This window comes from Eleginops maclovinus, chromosome 14, assembly GCF_036324505.1.
Source record: "Eleginops maclovinus isolate JMC-PN-2008 ecotype Puerto Natales chromosome 14, JC_Emac_rtc_rv5, whole genome shotgun sequence".
Taxonomy (NCBI): domain Eukaryota; kingdom Metazoa; phylum Chordata; class Actinopteri; order Perciformes; family Eleginopidae; genus Eleginops; species Eleginops maclovinus.
In genome coordinates this window covers 6,037,086-6,065,028 of record NC_086362.1, presented here as the reverse complement: position 1 = coordinate 6,065,028, position 27,943 = coordinate 6,037,086, and the positions used below count along the sequence as shown (strand labels likewise).

General features: G+C 42.9%; 1 protein-coding gene and 1 long non-coding RNA gene across 7 annotated transcripts in view; one reads left to right on the top strand and one right to left on the bottom strand.

Annotated features, from left to right (window-relative positions):
- The first annotated feature begins 205 nt into the window (after window positions 1-205).
- LOC134876245 (protein Dok-7-like) lies at window positions 206-27,395 on the top strand. 5 transcript variants are annotated; one of them, XM_063901190.1, is made up of 13 exons: window positions 206-362; window positions 464-509; window positions 2,224-2,454; window positions 5,011-5,211; window positions 9,266-9,385; window positions 13,040-13,138; window positions 13,469-14,235; window positions 16,110-16,158; window positions 16,335-16,904; window positions 17,602-17,690; window positions 18,476-18,545; window positions 22,672-22,851; window positions 26,123-27,395. In XM_063901190.1, exons 1-13 carry the CDS (start codon window positions 309-311, stop codon window positions 26,257-26,259), a joined length of 2,613 nt encoding a protein of 870 aa, XP_063757260.1. In that variant the 5' UTR covers window positions 206-308; the 3' UTR covers window positions 26,260-27,395. The 5 variants fall into 5 exon arrangements, with proteins under 5 accessions (XP_063757260.1, XP_063757259.1, XP_063757262.1 ...); XM_063901189.1 differs by having other exon boundaries at window positions 13,466-14,235; XM_063901192.1 differs by lacking the exon at window positions 16,335-16,904.
- LOC134876249 (uncharacterized) overlaps window positions 9,188-27,943 on the bottom strand; it is a 101,401-nt gene continuing 82,645 nt past the window's right edge. For both annotated transcript variants that reach the window (XR_010167384.1, XR_010167388.1), the window contains one exon: window positions 9,188-9,406. This is a non-coding gene — a long non-coding RNA (uncharacterized LOC134876249). The remainder of the gene's footprint in view (window positions 9,407-27,943) is intronic.

The window sequence follows — 27,943 nt, the reverse complement described above, 5'->3', positions numbered from 1 at the left end:
TAAAATGTATTTTAAAGTAACGCGTTTATATTTCTCAAACCAGCGTTTGTAAAGGAACAGTTAAACTTTCAGAAGTAGGTGATTTTCAGAAGTAGGTGAAGTGTGGTATTGGTGGTAGGAGAATGATGTTTCCTCCGGCCGAAGCCCAGGTGGCAGCAGCATGGCCGGCCGACAGATAGTGGTCATGCCTTTTTCCATGTGCCTCTGCTGGGGGGAGTGTGTGCCCCTCCAGCAGGGAGAGCAGCTATTTTGAAAGTGACCCTTCATTCAGGCAGCGACCGTGCAGCTGTCAGGAACCATGACTGAAGATGACGGATTCTGTTGTCGTGGAGGGATATGCCAGACTCAGAGATGGAAAAAAGGTGTTTAGCGTGACTACATTTGAGTGAGTACTTTCAGTAATTCCCCGCACTTTCATCTGTGCTTAAACAAGTGTGTGTGTACTTTGTGCTTTCTTTCACAGTGGAAAACTAGGTGGCTCGTTCTTCGCAAGCCGTCGCCTGTAGCAGGTAAAGTTTGCTTTGTTATTTCCGGCGGCTTTTTTAGACTACACATTGGTTTCTTGAGGCAGTTTAAAATACTCGTAATACTTTGACGCAATTTTTGCACGTTAGCTACGCCAGTGGACGAAGCTAGCTCGTTAGCAGTTGAAAATATCAGGTGTGTTTTCGTGTATTGATGAGGCCGTGCTGGTGTTTGTTAATTGAGAACTCTGTGGGCACAAATAAGGCTCAAACGAGTAATACCTTGTGAAATAAAGACAGAGGTGGAAAAAGTTATCAGATATTGCACTTAAGAATGTAGGAATGCTCCGTTACAGTGAAAGTCCTGCAGTCAAAATGCTACTCAAGTAAAGTACAAAGTATTAGCATCGAGATATACTTATAAAGTAGTTATTATTCAGATGGGTCAATTTCAGAGCAATATATCATATGTTTTTAATATAAATATGAATGCATTAAAGTGTTATCAAAGCTGGTAAAGGTGCAGCTAGTTGTATTGACTTGCAGGTTATAGCTTGTGAATTTACTCCAGGTGTAACTAAAGTCTGATTTAAGGTTTATATATTCCACATCATCCAAATCTGCCTCAGTATATAGAGGTGTTAAATAAATGTAGTGGAGCAGAAGTAGCAAAGAAATGACAGTACTTCAGTAAATCTATTTTAAACTACTGAATAAAGAAAACATGTTGTTGTTTTTCAACCTTTTCTAAACCTGTGACAAATCTCTATTTTAGACATTCGAGTATGTGGGTAGAAAAGCTCTGTTTTTGTGGGGAGAATAATGTGTGGAATAACAGCGAGGTTGCAACAGTTTCTGCCAAGTACGATTCAAAGCAGAAGGTCATGGTATATTTTGAAGGAAGAACATTTAAAGTGCAACTTTCTGCTCTGAATTGGCTGTAAATACAGGGTTAACATGTTATTTTAAACGTGCATTCAACTGTGTTCAATTGAATTTCACAGTTCCCTGCTTTGTGTGTGGCCTCACCATGACTCAAATTGTGCCCAAATAATTCACATTTCTTTCCACACAGTTGCATTTCCATTACAAGGTTTTTCTCAGGTTAAAACAGTTTTCCAAATATTTCTAAGCATGATACCACAAGCTCAAACTATTTTTGACCCTTATTTGAGCCCATACGCAAATTCAATTATGAAAGAATGAGCCCTGCTGTATTTTTAGAAGCACCATGAATGTTCTCTGGGGTGAATTTGTGTTATTTAGTCCCATTTTCTGAGGAGGCGTCAGCTTACATGAAGTTGAGTGCAAGGCTGTCTATCTTACATCTTTCGGTATTTTTAAAAACTCTGATTCACAGTGACGAAGAGTCTGTATTGCATTACACAGAGAGGTTTCTTTTAGATATCTGGTGCTTAACATGCTCCACAGGTTATACTGAGGTGAGCGCTGCTCCTCTTCAGATCTTGGATGTCAGTGTTATCACAGCTGTCTGCGCTCATGCCTCAGTTATGTGGGTTAAGTGTGTGTGTGTAGTGAGATGCACACACACACAGTGTTGTTTTGTCAGTTGACACTGATTGTTTGAAGGTGCCACATGACTACATGACACTACAATAGCTACTGTGTGTCAGAATACTTTGATAATATTTGACAATGTAATTTAATGTGTTTCTGTTTCCAGTTGTTTTCAGGGAACGGCTGCTTCTAAAGTAATGTAAAAATGTAATGTTGTCTGGTACGTACTTTCTGATTCCAGACTGCCTAGTGCTGCTGGTTTTTAAAGACAAATCCGACAAAGCTCAGGGCAACAAGGAGAGGGCGAGTGTCACCTTGGAGGAGATCTGCGGAGTGGAAGCGGGACAGTGGTTTGAAGGTGTGGCTTTCACCATCACCATCCTCTGCCTGAACCAGACTGCTCTACTGGGCTTTGACAGCAAGGAGGCCCTGCAGGCGTGGGACGCCCGCCTACGATACAGCCTCGGAGAAGGTGAGGAGATGCAGTTTTGTTAGCCTAGTGTTTCATTTCCGGTGCTCAAAACAATTCAAGATGAAACATTTTACGATAATAACGATCAACAAGTGCAGTCAAAGAACCCGAACCCAAAGTGCCCTGCGATTTTGCCAAACCTGTAAACAAAACATAAAGTATATTTGCACCTTTCTATTGTTAGAGTTCAGAAGTTCATATGTCAACAAAAGCAAGAACATTATAGAAGCAAACAAACTGCCCTCAACAGCCATCACTTTTGATTTTGTATTTGGGAATATTCAGTGAAGTTTTGACCCTCGAGTTCCGCCTGAGGAAAAAGATGGGTCAGCAGTTTCTGAATTTATCCAGGGGCCAGCTCTGCAGCAAGTGAAGGACGGAGAGTTCTGATGCACCGTTATAGGAAAGTTGCAGTTATGTTGACTGATGATTAATTTAAGGATGGCAAAAACGTGGTACAGATTTTTACATAGATATGGATATAGGATGTTTCTGCTGCTGTTATGAGTGAGTTTTCAATTACTGTTGGCCCTTTTTTAATACAGTTCTGGTCCTATACGATTGCTCCATGAAACAACATTTATATTACTGTTTCTGTACACATAAAAAGTGAAAAACATCGCCTAAAAACCGCTAATGGCACCCTGTCACATGCTTCTGCTTTATTTTCACTTCACTTAACCCACAACTAAGTCATTTGCTTCTAATGGTAGGGATCGTTTAGTAAATCCCACCTGGAATAGTCAGTAAAAAAGGTTTTAAAGGTTGATTACAGGTTTTTAGAAATGATGGCACTTGAATTTAGTTATTATATCCATGCTCTATGAATCCATTGTATGGAAGTTATATAAAAGATAAACAAATAGGCGCTAAAAATAGCATTGGACTGTTGAGCTGGTGACCGGACTCCAGCTGAATCTGAAAGCAGTCACTAATGACAGTGTTATGGGACCTGCCTGTGTGCTAGAGGACATGGTGCTAGAGACAAATTGCATAGCAGTTGTTCCTTCCCATGTGGCATATGTGTGTTTGCTTGCATGGATGCTCCTGGGTCTGTGTGTTCTGAGAATTAGAGTGTGTGTTTACGAAGGTGTGTGTGTCCAGCTATCAGAAATGTCACCTGCGAGACTCTGGGCTGAGGGCCACAGTGGGCGCAGCTTTTGATGTTCTTTGGGACAACACATCAATCTTCCTTAACCTGAGTAATGATGTGACGCGTCTTGCCAGCATTTCCACATCCTCGCCTCTATCGGTCTCACCTGAAGAGTTAGTTTAGCGCAGTTAAAGTCTTCAGAGCCGCTGGGAAACCCCACGCATGAGTTAAATGGAGTTTCACAAACTCACAGTACACTCCGTTACACAGATGTTTGGGAGGCTGTGATTGATTGCTTTGGGCTCCAGATCTGAGCCTGCTGTGTTCAGAGTTAGCTCACTGATCTCATTCTGTGTGTGCAGCTGATTCTGCCTTTTATTGGCGGATGAAATCAAATCGGTGCTGAAATAATCACTTTTAAGGACACAGTGTTTGCTATCCCATGTGAAGACTTATTGCTGCTAATTTTCCTGGACTCTCTTCCGCTGCATGTCAATGGATTCTGACAGAAGTCCAGGCAGTTTGTTAGGCAGAGCTTGAACACACCATAATGCAAGTCAATAGTACCTCTGATAAGGCTGCTGATAGATGACGTAACCGCCCTTACAATAAAGTATTATCAGGGAAACTTCTAATTCAAATGTACTTGTATAATATCGCAAATTACACATTTGTCGGAAGAATAAAGTCTGTAGCGAAGAAGAACTGCACGTCTCCCAAATGTAACGCTTGAACAGGACGTCATTTGTCTAAACCCCCCGGTACATTTGTAACATGTAGTTATGTGTACAGGAGTTTTTAAGGGAAAAACTTTGGGTTCTTGTGCCATCCATGGTGCAGCTCCTCAAAACAGTCCAATGACATGGGGACATTTAATAAAATAGATTCGTAACGGCTCTCGTGTCTGAGCAGTATATGAAGCTGCCTCTAGCTGTTGGTCAGAATATCTTAGCCTTAAGACTGGAAACAAGGAGAGATGGTTATTTATGTTCTGCCTACCAGCTCCTCCTAATTTCAGTGAGTATATTTCTATTTGAGCAGGAGGTTATGGGGAAGTTCAATCCCATCTGCCATGGCAGCCCTAAATAAAACAGCTTCCTGTTATTTATGTTAGTCATGTAAGCTTAGCATTTATGTGTCTATTATTTATTGTCTTTGCTTGTGACTGTATGTCGATTATGTCAGACGTGAAGGCTGTAAAGACAAATACTGAATCTAGCAAAGCTCTAAACAAAAACCCTGTTTTCAAGCACTTCTCTTCACACTTTTTATTGTAAATTAAGCGTTGCTGGGGCTGAATCTTTAACGCCGACACTCCTCTGAATGTCAGTACATTATAAAAGAGATTCTTTCGATACTCCTACGGCAGGCTGTACTGGCCCGGTGAAATAGTATTGGAGTTAAATTGAGAATTAAAGCTGTTTTCCTTTCTTCATTATTGAACCGTTTCTCTGTTTGCTCAGTCCACAGATTCAGTGTTGGAGTCTTACCAGGGACCAAGCTGGAGAGCGGGCCTGCGACTCTTCATCTGTGCAACAACCTCCTGGCTTTAGCCCGGGACGTCCCGCCTGCTATCATCGGCCACTGGAACCTTCCAGACCTGCGCAGATATGGACCCGTACCCAACGGATTTGTGTTCGAGGGAGGGACGAGATGTGGATACTGTAAGTTTATTGCTTTATGTGGTTGCTCTTTGCTGGATGTGTTTTAGTTTACGTCATTTAGGTATTATGAGGCTTCATTAAGGGGGATTTTGTGTTTGGCTGATGGTTCTGGATAATTTGGCTGTAACGGCACACTTCTGTTTGGGAAGCACGAGCTGGAACTCAAAGAATTATAAAAACAGTGAGAGTTTGATGTGTTGAGCATTCAATACTTAATATATCAGTGTTTAGAACAAACAGAAAAACTACACAATTTACAAACCCTTCCCCACCTGTCTGCCATTTCCGCCACTGTGAAAAGTAACTGCAAATAATTAACATGAATAATCTCTGGTACCTGGAGACGGCTTCCAAGGAAAACAAACTGCTCTCCTCTTTCTGGTTTGGTTGCCCAAGGCTTGACGCACTTCCTTTGTGCTCTTAATGGAGGGTTTATTTTCTTGGCAGATAGTTCCCAACAGGGAACCACTTTCACCGCTGATGCTGTTATTACAGCCATTACATTGTGCAATCAACATTTACCTCACACTGATAAGTTCAGGCAAAACTAGCTAATGCTGCTTTAAAATAACAGCTTATTGGAGTATCAACATCTTCTCCATGCTGTGACATCAGGTTGCATCATTAGAGGCTAACTGCTGAACAAAGGAGAATCTGCGCTGTGCTTTCCTTACGTCTCTCTCCAACCAACCAAATAATAACTGGCTGGGATTCAAGATGATTCATTTGTAGCTTTTATCCAGCAGTGTCTGTTGAAGAGAGGCTTCTTACCAGTACCATCACGTTGTGGAAAACTCAGAGATTAAAACATGCCACAGTTAGAAGGCTGAAGGGCTTTTGTGTCATTCTTATGTGGGGCTGCTTCTTATGGATTCACTTAGTTCCAATTAGGAGGAATCAGGATAGTAGAGCCATGTGAGAGGGTTCGTGCCCCTCTGGTGGATCTTAGGCTTTAGATCAGAGCCCATACATGTCGTAGTCATCGTGGAAATGTTGCATTCTAACGCTTAGCTTCATGCTAAGTTGGCATTCATTCTACCACCACTTGGAGTGGTAGAAGCTACAGATGTAGGCCATGTATCCATAACTTATCCTCAATTTGAACTCATTTGTTTGCTTGTTATTTAGTTTTATGCAATCTTAATCCTAGCACACAGTGTTCAGGTGTTTCAGGAAAACCAAGGCTAGTCCTGTTCTGTCGTCCTTTCAAAGCTGGTTATTGTGGGTTATGGTGAAATTAAACATACTTACTCCTATTTTGGTATTTTCCTGCTAAAATCTACAGTGGGTTTTATATTTATAAAGAATCTCACGATTTGTTTATTTTTTCAAATGAACTGAGCTGCTCCACTATCTTATAGCTGCAGAAGAATCCTCTAGGAAAGTGTCCTCTGGTAGGAAATCACTTTAAAACAATGGTTGCTTCCAACCAAGGAAGAACTTGACTGGCCTCTCCTCTAACTCCTCCAGCATCAATGGATCCAGTCCTTATTGTCCAACGATTACCCCAAAGCTCATGTGGCTGAATGCGCCCAAATCCCTCTTTAGAAACCTTATGGAGAGCCTGTAGCAGCAGATTCATTCAAAGTGTTGAAGTGAGATGTTTAGCTATTACATATAGACGTGATGTTGCTGTATAATGTGAAATATGGGCTACCGGTTATTACATTTACCAGGATGAGTAATGGCAGCCAGATGACGTGATGGCACTCGCATATTTTTCGCTTCTCCTCATTAATGTGGTCCTCCCTGACTCATTGAATTTTGCATTAGTAAAACAGCTGCCTCATGACTGGGGGAAATGATTCAGTCTGCGAGATCCCCCCCTGCTGTGCCCAAAATTCAACATCATGCATTATTTCGGAGGAGCAGAAGTTCCCCCTCAGTTACAGCAGCTCTGCCTACGTGTCCCTGTCATGGGGCAAAGCATACTTTACATCTTGTAACAGACATGGAACCATTAATGCAGAGACGGGTGCATGTCAACACCTGGAGGGGAGAGAGGCTGACAGGGGGGGCGGCAGAGACATCAGAGCGTCGCGGACACACGATGACCCCGTTGGAAACATGACTCTTCAGAATGTGATTTACTCTGCTCCATTACCTCTTCAGCAGAGGATCTGACATAATATCAGACATCCCAAACAAGTTACGCACAGAAAAAGAGGAACAACAAAAGGACGTGTGTGTGTGTTGTGTGTGTTGTGTGTGTGTTGTGTGTGTTGTGTGTGTGTGTGTGTGTGTGTGTGTGTGTGAGTGGGAGATGTTGAAGGGCGCGCATTCCTGTGACATGTAATCTCTCGGCACAGTTTATCCACCGCAGGAGGAGACGCTGTGTAAGGGGGTGTACATATCGCTTTGGTTGTAGCTTCATTTGTCCGACCTTTGGTTCACATCCTACTAGAGTTTTAAATTATTCAGTTTGTTTTAGTAGTAAATGCAAGAAGCCAAAGTGTGTTTTAGAAATAACCCTCTTGATATAAGAGCTACAATATTTCCTCAGAAAGTCAAATGGATTTATATGAATTTATGGATGTTTTTGTGGGGAAATTGTATCATACAGCAGTCGAATACACATGGATGTAAAAGAAAGGTTCATGAAATAAAATAAATCCATAAATTGCTTAAAATCTTGACTACAAACTGAACCAGCATTAAAAATATATTATTTTTATTTATAATTTTAGTAATTTATCAAAGCCAAACGTTGCCTGGTTCCAGCTTTTGAAAAATTCTGAAATTGAAATGAATGTTTCCCACTACTTTCTGTTTAATTTTGACTTAATTTATTCCTGAATAATTTATAAACAATTAGTTCAAATGACTAAGATTGTTATACCGCAATTTAAATTGTATGCATGGATGAGTTTGCTAGTTTACATTTCCCACTCCCAAACCTATTTAATCACCTCCGTCCCTTGGTTACGAAGCTGTGAGGGGTGAAACAGAGGGGTCTGTGTGAGCTGTTACTGTTGAACTGGCAACTAACTGAGCCATGCCACCTGTCCTTTGTTTTGCTTTGAGGGTACTCTTGGCCGTGCACCTGATGTTCACCTGCTGCCAAACAACATGAGGCGACGTTACAGCTCATAAAGCAAAGATTAGAAGAGATTAAAGTCCACCTCAGAGTCTGACTGTAGTAATCTCTCTCGGGGGGGGGGCAGAATCAGATTAACTGAATCTCTTCATCTTAATTAGATCCATATCATCCACTTCAGAAGGCAATAGATCTTAAGTCCCGACAGGTGAAGACATTTGTTTTACTGCTGACTTTTAGCCTGCTGACTGTGAGGGGGGTGTTAGGAATGTGATTGACGCCAGCTTTGACATGGGTGGTCCCAGGGCGACACGGCGACCTTTTTAATGGGGACACCTCGTAATGGACAGACAGTTGTATTGTCACAGGAGACCTCTGGGGAGCGTGACCTCTCTGACGGTCTGAGTTGATATGAAAGACATCCAAAACAACAACTGCTGAGTATCAAACCTCCATACACAAAGGTATTCAAACATAGTTAAGTAACGAATGCTTTGTCAGATCAGCTTACCTATTATTTGATGATATAGTCTTGATTTATAGAATGGCAACACTCCAAAATGGCCTCCAAATGTGGGAAAGACACGCCTTTATTTATCCAAGAAAGTTACTTTGAGTAGATCAGTTTAGTATCAGCACGTACAGAACATTTACACAATTTAATTTAACTGGCAAATATCTTAAAATAGTCATTTTTCACAGAAAGCCCTGAAAGCAGCATGGCTTGAGGGACTCGGGGTCGATCTGTTGCTCCAGACTGAAGTGTTTATTTAATGGATCTACAGTGTTGATTATTCCTAATGACTTCAGGGGACGCGAGGTAGACGTCTCATATAGAACAACCCAGTGATTGATGATGAGAATAATAGTCAGCATCTATAATATTGACAGTTCAAGGTACTCATTTGTTGTGATATACTTCTTATTTATTGCCTGCTGTGTAGTGAAATTGTACTAACGACAGAATATCTGTGGCTGCAAATCTAACGTGACACTCACAAAGTGTGCTCTCCACAGGGGCCGGTGTGTTCCTGCTCGCCTCTGCTGAGAGCGAGCAGATCAGCTTTCTATTCGACTGCATCGTCAGAGGCATCTCCCCCACCAGAGGCCCGTTTGGACTGCGGCCAGTCCTGCCAGGTTAGTACCAGAGCTGCTTCACTGGGGAGGAAAAACAGCAGTGTGTGAGGGATCCAAAAAGACAGGGGCGTTTAGTATAAGCACTATTATTTAAAGAGCAGGCGGGTCCTCACGTGAAGCTCATTTAGATAATTGATAGCCTCGCTGTTGCCGAGGAATATGAGCAAACAATGAAGTCAACATTTAAACTGCAGGGGAGTGTGCACGGTTCCCCCCGCTGCCTCCAGGAACCGTCAGAGCGACGACTGCTGCCTTCCTAGGATCCAAGCGACTGCTGCCTTCCTAGGATCCAAGCCTTTTTGGCAGAATGAGTCAGAGGAGTCCTCCGCTGACGGACGGGCTTTGATGTTCCCAAACTATGAATGACAGCTGCTTCTTATGTAATTGGGTTAACCCAGGCAGCAATTTATAGTTTTAGTCAAACATCCTGACCCCTGACTGAAGTGTGCCACAGTGCGTATAGAGCTTAGGGTCACCTTATACACGAGGACGACTACTGTAGCAACTGTGATGAAGGCAGCAAATTGAATTGTAGTGTATGTATGGTGCTGCTGGGGGGTGGGCTGCGTTCCAAATAGCCATTATGATTTTTTTTACCTCGTCTTACAGCAGGGTCATCTGGCAAGATTTCAGAGGTGCCAAGCTAAAGACTCAATATGTGGACATCATGATATGATAAAAAAGGTTTGCAAAGACTTAAAGGAGTATTGTTAAAGTGTCTGTGTAACAGTTAGTTTGCTTGTATATTGAGCCTTGAGCATGTCCTCCTCTATTCTCCTGCCACCCGAAACCCGACAGCGCTTCTTTTGACTTTCTAAAAGTTTCATTTTTCACTGCAGTTTGTGTTTTTCTAACATCATTTCTGCATTGTTAATGTAATGTGCTGAAAGCAGAAAAGAAAATGAATCCCAAATTCTGTAATGAACATTTTTCAAGCATAAAATTACAACCTTCATGGCTCCAGTTTCACCGTACTGAGGACCGTCTGCTTTCTTTGTGTTACGTGATTGAAAATGGGGTTAGGGTTGCTGAGCAAACATTTGGTAAACATCAGTGTAGACTCTGGGAGATTGTGTTTGGCATTATTCACAATTTTCTGAGTTTACCCACCTTTTAATCTAACTGTAACAACAAACTCATAATGGGGAATAATGGAGGGTCTGTTCCTCCTCAACACATATCAATCCTACTCTTGAATTGAATAATAATGAGGCTTAAGATGGGAAAGGAACACAAGTTGTGACGAATCAACAGAGAGAACTATCACTCGATGGCGAGTTCTTAAAAACAAAGAGAACTTGGTGTCTTTAAACTCTTATTTTGCTTTTATTTTTGTAATGTCAGCAGCTTGTCTGCCAGGTCTAATATAACTGAAGCTGTGAGACACTTTCTGCTCTCCTGCTGTCTACTTTAACACGTTGATTCTCACCCAGAGTGCCACTCAACAGAGCGCTCGGCGCAGGCAGCCGTGGGGCCTCGTGGATATTCTGGTTCTCTCACATCTCGCCGCCCAATCACAGGTTGAGCTCATGCTCCTATCATTGTGGAGCGTAGTAGAATAAATAGCGGGGAGGATGTCGGCGCGAGAGCAAGGGGTCAAAGCCTCACACCAGCAGAGCAACCAAAGCCTCCTAATCACTCCGGGCATGTATGTAACCTCATCCACAGGATTCCACCGCTATCCCCCCCACTTCATATCATACTCAGACACCCACCACGCTCCCCTCCCCTCTCTCTGATGTTATACTCTTATTCCTCTCTGCAGTCCTCAATTGTGTCTCTCATTCTGACTTCTTCACATCGTGGTCTGTCTCTGTCCGGATTTACCGCCATTCTGTTCCCAGGCTCACTCAGCTGCCCCTCCCTGCATGCTGTACTGTTTCCACCTCCCCTTGCCTCTCATTACATACAAAAGTAATCAGACATAGGGAATAGATGTCACAATGGCAAGAAAAAGAGCAGAAAGAACTTGGTTAATTTTGTGTATGTAGCTAAGTTCTATTTTTTTCCCCACACTTAATGCTAAGCTAACCCGCTAATGCCTATAGCTTCATATTTAATGTCAGGTGAAGCATGTTTCCCAAAATGTCAAACTGTTCCTTACAAACTTATATTTTATAAACTATTTCATGATTTACAATTCTGTCCTCCTATTGTAAGTGCAATACGTGTCTGTTTATTCAGTTTAGATTCTGAGTTTAGCTGGGATGAGCAACCCAACCAAATACATTGTGTGATAGGCTGAGACACCTGTCAGTCAAGCAGATATTACCCCCGCCCCTTCCTGACCCTCTGGCTGTACTTCTTTAAAGAGGTAAAGGCGTCACATGAGACTGATGGGTATTAAACAGCAGCAGTGAGGGGAGAGGCTGTGGTAAACTTCGATAATATTTTCCACAGATTTCTCGGTTCAGAGGCAGAACCGTACCTTTTCTGTTTGGCTGCAGCCATGACAACCAGTGCGAAATGTGCTTCAGTTTGTATGATTACAATTTTTCTGGCACATTTTGTACTATTACATTTACATGCCACACAGAGCCTTTGAAACCAAGATCCATCTTGTCCTGATGAAATTAAACTGTGATTAAAAAATGTAATACAAACTAATGAGAATCACTTGTAGTTATAATGAAAATAACTATTGGATGTAATCAGAACATTCTGGCTAGAATGTACAAGTATAATAGTAAAACATTTAATATGATCCTCTAAACCAGACTGTAGATAGGTCTCCTCGGGCCAAGTACATTTCCTGAACTTGAGAAGCTTTATTAACTATTTGAATTGCTGAGATGCACATGAGTTTGAGAAATGTTTGAAGCACGTGCGTCTTGGACAAGGAAATGAAAATCAGCACCATATTAAAGTTAATTATTATAATCGTTAAATGTTAGTTCAAACATTTTAAACACCAGTAACACAAACAGCTGCTAGTCCTGAAGATAAAGACAGGATTTTAAAAGGAGAAGAATCTTAAAATCTGATGTATTCAACTTAATGAGACAAGGGACACAAGGGGCACGGCTTACTAAAGTAATGTAAAGTGTTTCCCCGTCTACGTTTTCATTTGGGAACAGTGTTGTGTGCTGTAAATCGATCGTCCACATGAAGGAATTCAGTCCCATTACCACATCGCTGCTGCAGGGAAAATATCGATCCAGTTTTAAAGTTGACCTTGGCGGTGCAGAGTACATGAGATCCTTGAAGAGCACGAGCAGCAGAGTGCGTACCAACACATCCACATGGCAGCGCTATTTATAACCCCCGTATGTTGCATAAATACTGCGAGGTGTTCCCCTGTGTGACCCGCTCCCGCTTCCCCAGAGGCATGATACTCTCAAATCATAGTACACAACTGTCCTGGCAAAGTGTTATACTCTTCACTAACATGTTGTTGCTCACACATTCACCTTTATCGTCAGTGAGACCCTGTGGCTCAGTGTCCCTTCTCTCTGGAGTTGTTGTTGGATGTGTTTCCACAGCTGCGTCTCTTTTGATCCCACGTTCTAGTGGCAGTAGCAAGACACGCTAAACTCACCGTGTCTTCACATATTTACAGCTCTAATTCAAGGTCTGCTGCTTTAAGTCTGTAGATGTATTTATTTATATACAAATGAAGCCTTTGTGAGTTATTCTTTGATGTTCTCCATGCAGACCCCAGTGGCAGTCAGGCGAATTCGGAGGAGAAGTTAAACCATGAGGCCCAGGAGCTGGAGAAACGGCTGAGCATGCTCTCTCACCGGAGCAGCACAGGTACAGCATGGGACTGGGTTCCAAAACAGCTGCAGGTTAAAGTACTGAATATATATCCCTGTATTATATATCCATCCCAAAAGTATCATTCCTTCCTGCAGTGATCTGTCTCCCACACCAATACATAAATACATCTGCTTTAAATGAAGTGGTGCTTAAATTTAAAGGAGGAAGGCAGAATTGTCATTATTGTTCATTTTCTGTTCTGGATACAGGAGGGAGCGGCAAGATAGATGATGTTATGATGCCTTATTTACGCTTAAAAGGGGTTTGATTCCAGCTTTTGATAACATTCATCAAAGTTCTTATCAGTGTTGTGTGTCTTAGCAGTGTCGTACTGCGCGTCTGCCGGGGGGGACGACCGCAGCATATCCGGTTCCTCGGACGCGTCAGACACCAGCCAATCAGACTGCAGCATCAACAGCCGGATGGCCATTTGGACAGAGCCGTCCTCCGTCCCGACTGACAGCGTTGGCCACGCGGGATCTAAACTGGCATTACAGAGCATCGAGAAGCTCTCCGTCAACCAGGGGGGTGTGAGCCGGCCCGCCACCAAGCCCCCCCGGCAGCTCCAGGAGATCGGCCGGCAGAGCTCCTCCGACAGCGGCATCGCCACCGGCAGCCACTCCTCCTACTCCGGGAGTTTCTCCTCCTACACAGGCAGCCTGGACATCGCCCCCGGGGAGGACTTCGGCTCTGTTTTCAGCCTGCCTCCCCACCTGGCTCAAGACCTGAGCCCCTGTACTTGCACCACGGCCATACCAACCGGACCATACCAAACCCCTTCATCTCTGAGGTATCTGTACGACAGCCCCAGGAGTGTATTACAGGAGGGGAGTGGGGGGGCCAAAGACAATGAGCCCTCCATGCTGACTAAGGACACTCCTGCCTCTCAGGGCCTCACAGACTCAGCTCAGGGGGGTGAAAGCAGCACCCTGACCTCTGAGGGTCACTCAGAAGCCCCTGACACACAGTCAGCCAGTGAACAGATAGACGGCCCCTCGGAGGAGGGTAGGAACACCAAGGGGACGCCCACCAGTGACACAGCCGCCCCCAAAACCATTGTGACAATCTGCTCCGTTTGTGGCGGATTTAAGGTAAGCAGAAAAACATATTGATGTTCATTTCCTTCTCCTGCCAGCTCAGATGTGAGTGTACTCTCATCAGCCATCTGTTGCATGAAGACTACTTTTACGCTGTTGTGTCACTCCCTGCTACAGTAGCAGCCTGTGTGGACAGGCGCTCTCCTCCCTGATCATCTGTTCCGTAGCCTGCTGTCAATATGACCTTTGGAGTTTGGTGACAAAATAACCAGCCGTCCCTGATCCATCGGCTGAGCGAGTGAGCGTTTCAGCAGCTCAGTCAGTCTGTCAGTGTCATGATGATTTAGACCTTGGGAGTGTCTTGCCCGTTTCTCACTTCCTATACATCCATTGAATATCTTGACTCAAACAGTTTGTGGTATCTCCAAACTGAAAGTCAAAATGTATTTATGGTTTTTATACCAAGGATAAATAAACTGAGGTCAAAACACCTCCATATTAACCCTGACGCTCGGTTGTCTCCAGGGTAAGTCATGGTGTTCTTCTCCTCAGCTTTAGGTCCTGGAGTTGGTGGAGATGTCTCCTTCATTCATTCTGAGTCGTTTGGGTCCAAAAAATGTCAGAAATGACTAACAAATGCCCGTCCAGATTTAGCAAAGCCCAAGTTCACATATTGAAATCTTTTGTTTTGACATGCCAACCATTCAAAACCCAAAGATATCGAGATAAATACACTTTAAAAATACAGGCAAATATTCACATTTGCATTTCTGAATCCAGAGGTTTGTCATTTTGCAAAAAAGTACTATATTTATGAATATAATCTCATGTCTGACTATTACATATTCCAGTAATTTACTGTTTCGGCTTTACTTTGTTTTTCCACTCTAAGTAAGTAACTGTTGCTGGATTTCAGGATGGATCAGCTTGTTTGCGCTTTGATATGAAGATGTGAAGAGATCATAAACACCAGTTTTATATTCATAGTTTATTTCTCGGTTTTCGATGTAATTCATTAGAAACGACGCATTATGAAACAGCATTGCACTCTTTAAGGCTGATATGGAACTATAATTACTCCTTACCAATGAAAGTTCTTTCTCCGGTGTGTCCATACCAGCTGCAGGTTTGGAATACTCCAAACATATAGCCCCCCCTGCTGGTAGTGCATTAAGTCAAAAAGTCAAACTGAAATGGATTAGCAAACAAAATGCTCTGTTTCCTTTCAGCCAAGTCCTTGGTGTGATGACTGATACGTGAGCTGATCAGACAGGAGCCGCGTGGGGGGGGCATTCATCACAATCCGCCCCTGTACTGTTTGTTGGCGCACAGTTAAAGAAAAATGTCAAAACATATCTAAATATACGTCTCAAAAATATTGCCTTATTGATATCACAATATATGAAACTTGAACCCCCATCATGTTAACAATTCCCCTCTAAAAACCCTACGAACCATTATTTCTGCGTAGCAAGCCTGATGTATCTCATTCCTCTGTAAAGGGCCGCATGAAAAAGGCGTTAGAACAATGAGAAAATAGTGGGACATTTTTAAAAGTCGAATCTTTAAGGAAGAAAAGGCAAATTTTGAAGAAATATTCCGAAATTAAAATTTGGTAAAAGAAAGCTGGGAAAGAAAATCAAAAGGAAGAAAGATTGGGAGACGAAAATGTGTGAATTTTTCAGACAAGATGACTAAGAAAGTCTGTGAAAGTGCTGAGGGATGGATCGATGCTCTGTGGGCTTTTGTCTTTGCTAATGGGATTGATGCCAGTTAAATAAAACGCAGATCATTTCCAGCCTTTTCCTTCATAATGCCCCATATTTAAACACCACTGTACGCAGGCCTTGACGAGCAGAGGGTACTTCATCTAATCAACACGGGTGGCATTAAGAATCTAACTTGTGAAATTCTGTTTCCTGTCACAGGGAACCCAGTACATCCCTGTTAGTGGTTCAGCGGTGCCTGCCATACCAGGTAAGTGAAGCAGTCACCCAGCATGCATTGATCCCCGCATGAACAGAGCTGATGCATGTTTGATAATCAACATTCCTCATTGGCTGGAGCAGCGGCAGCTCCAGGATTTGATTTGGAGCAGAAATCAAAGTGTATTGAAGGTTTATTGCCTCCAGAACATCATCTTTTCAATCCAGCAGATCAAAGTGTTGACAAATCACTATGCAGTGAACGCACACGCGCTGCGAGGGAAAGTCTGGATAAACGCTGTGCCTCTCCTGGCTCTGGAAGCATCCGCAGCTCGGCATTGAGGACGAGCAAGGAGGCACCGCTGCCAAGAAAGGGAAGAGAGAAACTAGCCAGTCTGCTCGCTGAGCTGTTAGGCTTTCCAAGCTCAGAGAGGCAGCCGGAGGCCACGACTAACAGCCTGAACCTGTATGAGTCGATGAGCCCTAGATTTGGAAATGAGCTCAAATGGGCCCCAACTGGTCCCTGTGTCCCGGTACAAGATCCAGACAAGAGAGAGGCCATCTATGAAAACTGTTTCAAGTGTCGAGCAGACCACTGCCACCCTCCTCCACGGGTCACGCCTGCTGAAATGTTCCCAAAAAGGAGCATTTTAACTTCTCAAACGTTTCCAACCGGCCTGCACCTGAAGAGAAGCCAACAGGAAGCAGCTGCTGATGAGGAAGCGCTCCATCAGGCTCCCAGCGTCCGATCACACAGTCAGCCTACAGAGATACAGGTTCCCCAAGTGGCCAGTGAAGGTAAGAGGCCTCTTCTTCAGTCTCCTCTACGCCAGTCTCCTCTTCTTCAGTCTCCTCTTCTACTCACAACAAAGACTCCACGATTCCTTTAGTGTCCTTTTCCTCTTCAGTCCTTTTGAAGTGGATCTCTTCGTTTCCTACTTTTGTTCTCTAAATCATCCACAAAAAAAGAAAGCCCACAATTTTCCGCCTGGCTTCTTCTGTTTCATTAACTGCTTGTTTTCTCTCTTCACGCTGACGATTCCCTTTGTTGTGTTGCTTAGTTCTAACTGTGTTCCAGAGGGTTGTGAAGTATGCAGTATGGCTCTTTTATGTAAGCATTAACCTAACCAGATGCTGCCCAGTTGCAAGCTGGTCCCCAAAAAACGACATGAAACATGCAGAATAACAAATGAGTGTGGGACAATTAGATTTGGTTTGATGGGTTGGACAAGTAATGCCACCAAAACTTCTTTGCATGTGTATCATTTTATAATGACAGCTCGTGTTTCCGGCACCACGTGTAAGCGTTTTACAGTGAGATGAGCTTTTGTTCTGAATGGATTAGTTTGGACACATTTCTCCCCAGTCAGCTCTTCCTCTGACTTGTTTCACAGGATGCTTTAGTAAAAGAACAATGTGGGATTCATTTATTTCCTGGCATTAGCACAAGTAGTTTCAATTCTTATATCTAAAACACAGTGTTTTCTCTCCCCAGACAAAAGGCTTAACAGCAAAGAGGAGCGCCGCAGAGCTGATCCTGCTTATGAGCTCATGGAGAGCCGGGCGCAGGAGAGGAGCTCTGAGGTAGGCCAATCCAAACTCTCTAATCGTCTCCCTGCTATCAACCACTGACACACTTCCTCTGTCACTCTGCGTGTTCAGCCTTACATGTTGGGGGGGATGTCTGATATCATGAGATTAACCCTTGTTTTATTAAAGCTATGGTTATATCTGTAATTAAACATTAAAGTTAAATTAGCATTTTGTAAGCTCAGTACTAAATATATTTAGTCTCAGGCTAAAGGAAGAAAAGTCACGCAGCAATAGGTCCACCTCGGAGGATCTGACCTCGAATGTAAACTCTCGTCGGACAGATTCATTGACTAAACGACTGATGCCAGTTTGAGATACGGGTCAGAGTCCATGCCTGCGCTCTGAGGCTGGTTTTTAGGGTTAGGGTTAGGGTTACTGACTCTAAACCAGGTGAGGAGACAAGCTAACATTGTTGATTCAGGCGATATAAAGCTGTGAATGCAGACAACAGTGGTAAATACATATTTCTATTTAAGCAATTTTGTGTTGCATTTTAGAGGCAAAAACAATAACATGTTTGTCATCAGCTGCCCTTCTCTATAAATATTATAAACTGTAGTATTAGTGGACCCCTTTTCCATTTATGTTTCCCGTAAAGGAATCCTTCTCAATGAGACTGCACTCCACCACCAATGTTCATCCCATAATAGCTGTGCTCACAGTGTTTGTATCAGAGGTTATCCATCCTTATTGGTGAGCCACAGCAGACAGTGTTTCCTCATGTCAGAAGATCTGTAGCCGGAGCTCTCGGTTAATTGCTGCTCTGTGTGTTGCAGGCAGAAGAGAAAAGCAAGTACGAGCTGATGGGCAGCTACGGTCAGCAGAGGCTGCTGCACGAGACAGAAGGTGAGACGTCAACCCTATCAATGGTGGTCTGTAGCTGTGCGTTACCCACGCCTCTAACAATAACCAGGAGCCACTTGCACAAAGCTGTAGATGCACCTGAAACAACAAACCTGTTGCCTGATGAGGCGTTCAGGGACTGAAATGGCAGAGGACGATGTAAGGAATACACATAATGTTACCTTATTCAGGTTCATGGACTGTGGCATTGACAGGAAGCAGTTTTTATAGAGGACATAGCATGTATGGTACAGTGCTGCATTCACAACAACATGAAATGCTTCTTATAGTAGATAACAAATCTGTCCTATTGATCCTAGAAATAGAAGTTTGACAAATGAATGGTAGTGTGGGAGAACTTAGGGAGGTCGAAGAGCTGCTCTCTGGATGAGCTGCAGTAGTCAAGGCGTGAGATGATAAGAGCCAGGACCTGTGTGGCCTGCTGTGTCAGTAGGGACGGATTATCAAGTAGTGGAGAGTGTATCTGCAGGGACAGGTTGTAGCGGCGCTGTTAGTCACTTTAGCCATTTGTGTTTCTGTTAATCTAATTTAGAGTGAAAGCCTCAGCTCTGGGTCGTGCAGGGCTCTCTGCAGCTGGAACTCTTCATTTATCCATCAGTATTTGACCAAGTCCTCCACTGAGTTATGCAAGCCCCCATTGTGTCAGGAGAAGACACACACAGCTGCAGCTGTCTCAGCAAACAGGAACTGAGGTGAGAAGACCGTTGTCAAGGGGACGTTCGGCCACTTAGGTGTCCCACACCCTGCAACATGCCCTCAGTCTAAGCACACCTGCTGCAGGAAGTCGCAGCTGCTGTCACCATGTGGCCCCAAACCCATCACACACACACACACACACACACACACACACACTCCATCATCATCCTGCCTCAGCGAGCAGGTAATGGACGGGGATGCGCAGGAGGCTGCCGAGTTCAGGTTTATCTGAGGAGGCCGGCTCCATGGCAACTGAAATGAGTCAAAGATTTGAGTGTGATGTCAGAAGTTTGAAAACACTTTGAGAGACGGCAGAGAGCGGCAAAGATTGATGATGGTTTGTGCAAAATGGATCTAATAAAATCTTGGTGACAAATTGTAGGAAATGAGCTTTGAAGAAAACCCTGGGTGAATGTTTTTGAAAGTTTGGTTCAAACTGTTGCATAACACTTTGGGATGTCTATTTCAGTTCATTTAGCTCTTGGTGGCTTTTTAATTGACTCCCATTAATTGGTGACCAAACAATTCATTTAAAATCTGTAAGACTGTTCTGACGACAAAAGATTTCACAGCGTCTTTAAACCTGATCGTTGTTCACGAGGACACCTTTAGTCTCAGGAGCAAAGGTCCGAGTGGAGACTTCCTGACTTACTCGGCTGCTCTGATATACATTATCAAACTTCATCAACAGCAAAATCAGCATCTGGTGATGTGATGACCCTCGCTGTCAGCGCACAGACCCTGGCAGAGGGATCTTTGGCCTGGTTTCTAGCAGCAGTGGCTCGGACTGCTGCCTTAAACAAAGGACAGTTTCCCGATGAAGTCAGGCTGGGGAGTCTGTGTAGAAAGATGCATTTTAGTGACACATAATGTGTGTGGACAGTAATCATCATGTAATCTTTAAATGATTGAACACATGATATAACATTTGGACTTGTGGAATATTTGCATTTTGATTAAAGTCCTCCCTCCTGTGGGTAACATTCCCCTCCTCCTCGATGTCCGCCTGCAGAGCGATGTAAAAAGGTGGAAAACCAGCTCAAACCGGTCGCCCTCCCCTGGACACACGGCTGTCATTAGAACCGTATGTCCCCTTTTGACTGAGTTTGGTCACTAAGCTCAGCCAGGTATCACTCCCACCACCCCCCCCCCCAGAGGCTCTGCAGACTGTCCTTGCTCATACAGCTGTGGGTTAACCCACTGCAGTAATGGCGGCCATTATTAAACCCAACACTGCTGGGAGTGGGGGAGTGGGGGGGGGCTGCTTGGTGTCTGATCAATTAGTGATAGGGCCTCTTAGACATTTCCAAATGCTGCACCCATTGAGACGGGGCTGGCGTCTAATGGCTCCTCACTGATTGTCCCCTGGAGGCCCCCGCCTCGAGCTGCTGGTAAGAGCCGCTGCCATTAAGGAAGAGAAGACAGCAGGGGAAATCATTTTAGTCACCGAATGCTGCACATTACCCAGCCTCTGCAAAGTGTTTCTCCGTTGATCAGTGAGTGAGGTACAGATTCAGCTGACAGTGACACACAGCGCCTCTCAGCCCTGAATTAGTGAGGATTGTTAATAAGCTAGAGAGGGCTTTGTATTCATTTTGCAGGTAATAATGATTGTTCTAACATTTTGAGGATTGGATTGTGATATAGGACAACATTTTAGACAAATCTTCAGTAAGTTATGTAATTTGTTACTCTTCTGGCAAGAGCAGCTGAAATTATTTATCAATATACATCTGAAAAATGATTCGGACACTAAATAAAATATATCCGGCGCCGCTCAAACGTCATCCTCTCTCTTTGTATGCCATGAATAGAGTCTAAATGATCTCAGGAACCCCGGCCTGGAGGCAGACAGAAGGCAGGTTATAGGAAAAACAATCATTTGCCATTATTCCGAAGCCATTACCTTTGCAAACATTAACTTTATAATAAGTCAAAGCCAGCAGCAAAGTTGTTTCATGAAACCTGCCTTCATCAAACAACCATGTGGCCCTAAATGTGATTCTGCTGAAACCAGTCACTTTCTTTTCAGGTAACTTCACTAAAACCTGGATACATTTCAGTGTTTCTAGTTTACTATTACTCTCTATTCTTTGGAGAGAACACAGTATTCTAGTTATGCAGACTTAGATAACCGCTGTGTACTCAAACCCGTTTTTTAACTCTTTGCTGGCATTGTTGAGTCAGGCGTAGAATTGGATGATACGTCTTGCAGAAATATGCACATATTATAATGCGGTTGTTCTGAAACTGTATTAACGAAACAGATTTTACACATCTGTTTTATCCCTTCTTCTATCCCGGCTTCTAGGGTTAGTAGATTTACCGTTTCCACTTGAATCCATCCATCAAGAGCAATGAAGGCAGCACTGTCTTTTTCCTGTCAAACACACAGACCAATTCAGTTGAGATGGATTCTTTTATTTTAGATATCTTTTATTTTTATATTTTAGAAATTCTTTAAAAATGGTCTATTATAGCATTGTTCATTTATTTTTTAAATACATTTAAAGAAATGAGAACATGAAATTATTCCTGTTTAATCCCTAACCCTCTTCTGCTGTACTGCTCTTGTTTGGGCTTTACTTCAAATCCATTTCAAAAATCGGATTTGCTAACACAAAAACAATACATATGGTGGACTTAACGGGCAATAACTTTAATGCAACATTTCTCTCTGGGGCCTCAGATAATGTACAAATACCCTCTGGGGGAAAGGCTGTTCAGAGGAATACGGGCTGAGCTTCACTGTGGAGCAGAATATAGAGGCTTTTGTGCAGATATGCGAGTCTGAATGATTTTAATTATCAGCTGGCGTTTGATAAGGACGTGCCTCAAGAGCTACTAACCTTAGAGGGAGACATTTTCTAGCTTTTGATGGAGAGCAGACAAAGTGTTAAAATAACACTAGCTATCCTTTTTCCCCGTTATCTTTTAATTAAGGTCAGAATTACAAAAAAAACCTTTCAAATAAATGTGGGATTGCTGCTATCTGTTTGATATAAAATCCCATGAAAAGACAAGTCTATCCAAGAGGTATTGTCAGGTAGCCCCAGCCTGTCGTGGAGTTATTCCTCTAATGCAACAGGGGCTCTTTCATGGAGTTGTGACAATTTTTATTACAAAGAACAGGCTGTAACCAATGGAAACCAATCCCCATGTAATCTGCGCTGGAGTAACTGTTCATTCTCAAAAGGAATAAGAAATCCCATCTGAATGCCTCTTCTATGTGTATTCAAGGTTTTTGGGATGGAAATTAAGTTGTTTGGCAAGGAGAAACGGTGTAAGTATTCAGTCGTTGGTCCTCTAGGATTCTGTTAGTAAAAATAACTGTTCACGCCTCTCAGGAGAGAGCAAATAAGCAGCGATATGTCCTGATCTTGATTAACACCTCGTTACTCTGGTTTGACAGGTGCCGTGTTTGTTTTCCCCCCCGAGGCAGCGCTTCCTGAAAGGCTTCGCAGTGAAGGTGTGACATATGTCAATATTCCCGTTAGTCCCACCTCCAAGAAGCAGCTCAACTACATGGAGCTGGAGCTGCAGGAGCCGGGCCCCGGCCTCCGAGGGACTGTCACACACCTCCCCCCTCAGAGTAAGGAAACAGTTCATTTCTCTGTAGAGTCATAGGCCTCGTTCACACTGCAGGCAAAAGTGGCCCAATATATAACAGTGTGAACAGCACAAATCACATGGAATCCGATTTTTTCAAATCAGATTTGGGCTACTTTCATATGTGGTCCTAAATCAGATACAGGTCTGATGTTTTGCAGTGCGACCTCAGTCTGAACAGTCATGTCACAATTCATGCGACTTTTACGTCATTCTAGAGCGACAATCATCATAAATCTGTGCCAGCGGGGCGGAAGTCACTCGGACGCGGTCATTACAAACATGGCAGACGTCACGATCCCACCACTCCTGGCTCCGACTCCGCATCCAAACACACCTCCGTACAGATGTAGTAGCCATTGCTCCACAAAAACCTATTAACAATTGTGCTCTCTTTCTTCTCGTTATCATCTGCTCATAACTTTGCCAGCTTCCACTGCACAACAACTTAAGAATGAAACCTGTAAACGCTGACTTCAGTAGCATCCATGTTTACTTCCGTACACAGCGTGCTGCATGTGACGTCTTTGTTATTGTTCTTCTGCGTATGCGGGTCAGTTCAGGACTGTGAGCAGTTCACACTGGAGTCTGATATAGGCCACATTTAAAAAATAATGTGAACAGCCAAACAAAAAATTTGGATCTGAGCAAAAAATCCGACTTGAGCATTAAGACCTGCAGTGTGAACGGGGCCATAATGATCGTATCACATCCAGATGTGAAGGCATCAAGATCAACAAGAAGCTTCAGATAAACATTTTCACCTTAAATATTCAAACTGAAAACTCAAGCAGATCTCAGAAAGGTTTATCGTCTACTTCTTTTGTTGTTGCACCAAACAAAACATGTCTGCAGGACAGTAAGCAAGTCATCACAGCTAGCAATGAATGTCTGGTCAGATTCATAAACTTCACTATTTACTTTTTGGACCACTGTTATGTAGTTATGTAGTATCTATCTTCTTTTAAATGTTAATTCTCTCATTTTTCTGACTTAAGCTTACACAAAATCCTCTCCATCTATAAGACACGTTTATTAATTCCTGCTTTAATGCACCTCTGTATAATAGCACTGCCCGTGTGGACAGGCTGTAAATGCCAATCATCGTAAGCTATGAGATGATGAAGGCCTGTTTATGCAGATCTAGATTAAGAAATCATAAAAGATTCATGAGAATATCTAATGAGGACATTGAATGGATTAGATGCAGGAAGAGCGTTTAATGCAAAGGTCTGAACTTGAAGAAAGTCCACCTCCTGAATTAATTCAAACTAAAGTGACCTCGGTGCTGCCCCGTGTTATCGGCGGTCTCTCGTTTCTGATCGGTGCAGCTATCCATGTCAGGTGGGGATGAAAAGTCGCTCAAGATAACTCGATTGTTCGGTAATTTCATTTCAGTCGTTCAGCGTTAAAGGAACGGAGCTGATTTCCTGTAGTCTCGCTGAAAGACAGCTGAGTCCTCGTCATGGAGACGCCGCGCTGAGCGCTAATTGACAGACAGGTCGGCTATCGGCGGCGCTGCCTCAGGAGTACAAGGAGCGCTCGAGAGGTTCCTATCTGATGTCAGCAACACGGTTTATATCCCGGCAGCTGCGAATTCACTGGCTCAAATGGGATCCTCCTCTAGGGACTATTCATGTGTTGTTAGGAGCTGGTTCCCTCCGCTTTACGACACTGTAAAACACACAACGCAGACAGATGGCAGCCATATTTATGCATTACTGCGTCAGCGATTAAACCCCGACGTCCTGCTTATTGGATTTTCACGCAAGGAAGCGTACAGAATTATAGCCATGCTGGTGACATGCATAAGGGAGAGGTGATGAGGGGAATTTTAAAGGCAGTCATTTTTCTGCTGCTCTGTGGCTCCAGTGGTTTCCTGTCACTAAACAAGAATATCCTTTATCCCTTTAAATGGTGAGGGTGAGGATTGCACTTACTAATGATTATTTTTTTGGGCTAAAGAATGTCAGTAAATAGCAACAAAAATGCTCAGTCCAAATCCCCTGAGTACAAGGTGACGTTTTCAAAAGCCTCTTTTTTCATTCGACCCAACCAAAACCCAAATATATTCTGTTTACTTTTAGGAAGAGAAAACCCATGTACTTGGGAGTATGTAGTAGGCATGTCCTGTGAACCCAAAGATAGACATTCTATATTATCCACATTGTTGAAAGTTAAAATGATTATTAAATAAGGCATGGCAAAATTCTTATCTGCTTCTCTACGGGAGGATAACACGCAAATATATCACTTGTCTTTTTATGCTAACTATGAAGCTATATGTAGTTAGCTTATCTTAGCATAACGTCTCTGAGAAGCAGCTAGTCTGGCTCAGTTTGACAGTAACAAAAGAAAATATGTGTGAAACTTAGCTTTGTTTATATTACCAATTAAACAAGCAAGATTTATTTCAGTATGCGAACAAGCTAGCTGTGTCCTGGCGTTATGCTAAGCTAAGCGTACTTTATATAGCTGTAGCTTCATATTTAACATGATTACATTTCACATTTAGCTGTTACTCAAAAGCAACTGAACCATTTAACGATCATTCAATATTTATGTCTCTTTGAATGCATTAATTCCTCTTTGGGTTAGAAAAAAGAATTGTAAGATGCGTTTAAAGGCTTTCGTACTTTACTCTGTTGTTCCTTTTAATGAACGGTGTTACACCCTTTAGTGGCCGTATTAGACTGAGTCACTCACTGACATCATGACGAGCTTTACCTTGTCCCTTTGTTGAACACTGCACATGAATCAGCTGTGGAATCAAACAACATGTAACTCTGTTAGGTTTAGAGATGTGGTAAAGAGGTTTGATGAAATTATTGTGCTCATTGTGCTCTCACATGATGGAGCCAGACTCTCTGACAGTATGTGTGTCTGGGCTGAGGAACTGGTGTTGACGGGGTCACAGGACCGCGGCAGAGAAAACGTATTTTTCAAATAAAAAATGTTGGTTTGTTGAACGGTCCAAAGGATCTGGCAGTGAGAATGCTTTGGAAGAAACAGAGCACATTATTTTCACAGGGTGGTACAGATCAGGCTGAAAAAGGTCCAAATTAAAAGCTCCCACTAAAATGCTAATTTTGTTTCAATCCACTCATCATTTCAGCTCGTTCTGCTTCGAAGAGCAGCTAGTTTTGTGTAGCAAGGCAAAGTGTTGAATCTGAATTCCTCAGTGCTGAATAGTTAAAATGTTAGACCTTCGGTCTCTCACTTAAAGTTAAAAGAAACTGTTTTTGTGTTGAAAGGAAAGTCCTCCAGCAAGTATGCTCAGATTGACATCACGGCCACAGAGACGGCTCACAAAGTGGGAACGCAGCACGCGCTGGGCCGGCAGGAGGGCCTGCACACACTGGAGCTCAGGAGGAAGGGGACACCACATTGATTTCTTCATCACTCAGCGGTTGATCCCAGAAGAGCTTCTTCTGCCCAAGACCAGCAAACCACATCAAACTCTAAAGTCTGCAGATCCTCCAAGGTTTACTGTGGAAATGTATTCTCTGTTCTGTCCCTGGGAGCCCCTTCATCCACTCTACACATCATGTACAATGTCCATTTTCCTAGAATTACACCTGCCTGTCACAGAGCATCTTGAGCCTGTTTTTTTGCTGCAGCAACTTTTCAATATACTCTCATTGTGGACTAAGCGTCTCATTAGACGGTGTCGTGACGTTCCCGGAGCCTCAGGATACCTTTGGGAGATGTGCCTTTATAAGCTGAGTCACAGGCCCCCATAATTCCTAACTCAGGACATCCCTAATAACATGCTGTTTTTGTTTTTTAGAAAGAGGCAGAGTGTTGTTGAGTAAAACCACATCACATATTCGTCATAGTCAGGGAAACTTTGCGTCTGCATAATACATCGTGCAGGGTGACAAACAATTAGTGTGTATCAGAGGAACAGAATCTCAAAGCTGCTTTTGTTTTTCTCTCTGCTTCACACTTATATGGAGTAGGATTTACTCATAAGTGATGCAGTGTAGAGAAGCCGGTAAAATCACTCTACACTAAATGAATCCCAGAATACTGTGTCTCTGCCATTATTGGTCAAAGTTATTACAAATGTTACAAACTATTTTTTACTCTGACGTGGTTGAAATCATATTATTATTATTCCTAATTTTGTGTGCGCACATAGGCAATTTGCTGACATTTCTAATAAAAAACAAGATATATAGAATGTGTTTGTAGATTTATTTAGTCTCCTGATTACAGCTGTTTTGATATCTGTAAATACACTTTCTTTCCATTCTGGTGATGTGGATTGTTCTAAAATATACATGTAAAGACATAATGTATGTACAGAAAAGATCTATGAAAAGAGTTCAAGGACAGTGCTTTCTTCCTAAGGCACTATATCTTTCTTGTAATACTATTTTATTCTTGTAAATTATTTAAAACAAACGGCTTTGATGTGAGCGTTCAGTTTTTCTGTAGCTACAGCAGATCATATACGGGACGTTTCCCCCATGTACAGTTGTAAACCTGTTTGGTACAATATTATAAAAAGCAGCCTATGAACTGTGCGTCTTTTCATTCCTCAAGATGATGCAGCTTTTTACATCCACAGCAAGTATACGGGTCACTGTAATCCATATGAAACTGGTCATTAAATTAATACAGTTTCTCTAAGTGCGGCTGGCGGGTAAATGGCGTTCCTCGTCTGGCCCCTTTATGGCACATGAAGTGCATTATATAACAATCAGCTGCAATCCATTCTGAACCTCCACTCTCAATAGCTTACATTACCACTGGGCCTCCTAACAGGCGTCTGTCATGTTAGAAATGACCATTTTAAAAAGCTACTGGTTGCATGGCAACTAGAGGAAGCTAACCAGTGTCAGGAATTAGATTCTGTCATCAAGGCTAGCGCTGTTAGCTTGAGTTAGCGATTCAGCTCGGCAACTTGGCGGGGTAATGTTGAAGTTAGATGGAAAATATATTTGTTGCTGTTTGTGTGCACTTTTTTATTGGGACCCTCAATAATATGTTTGCTCCCTTAAAAATAATAACTTACAGTATTTGTGTCTCAGCTGGACAGCCTGTAAGGACTCAGTGTGGATCTTTGG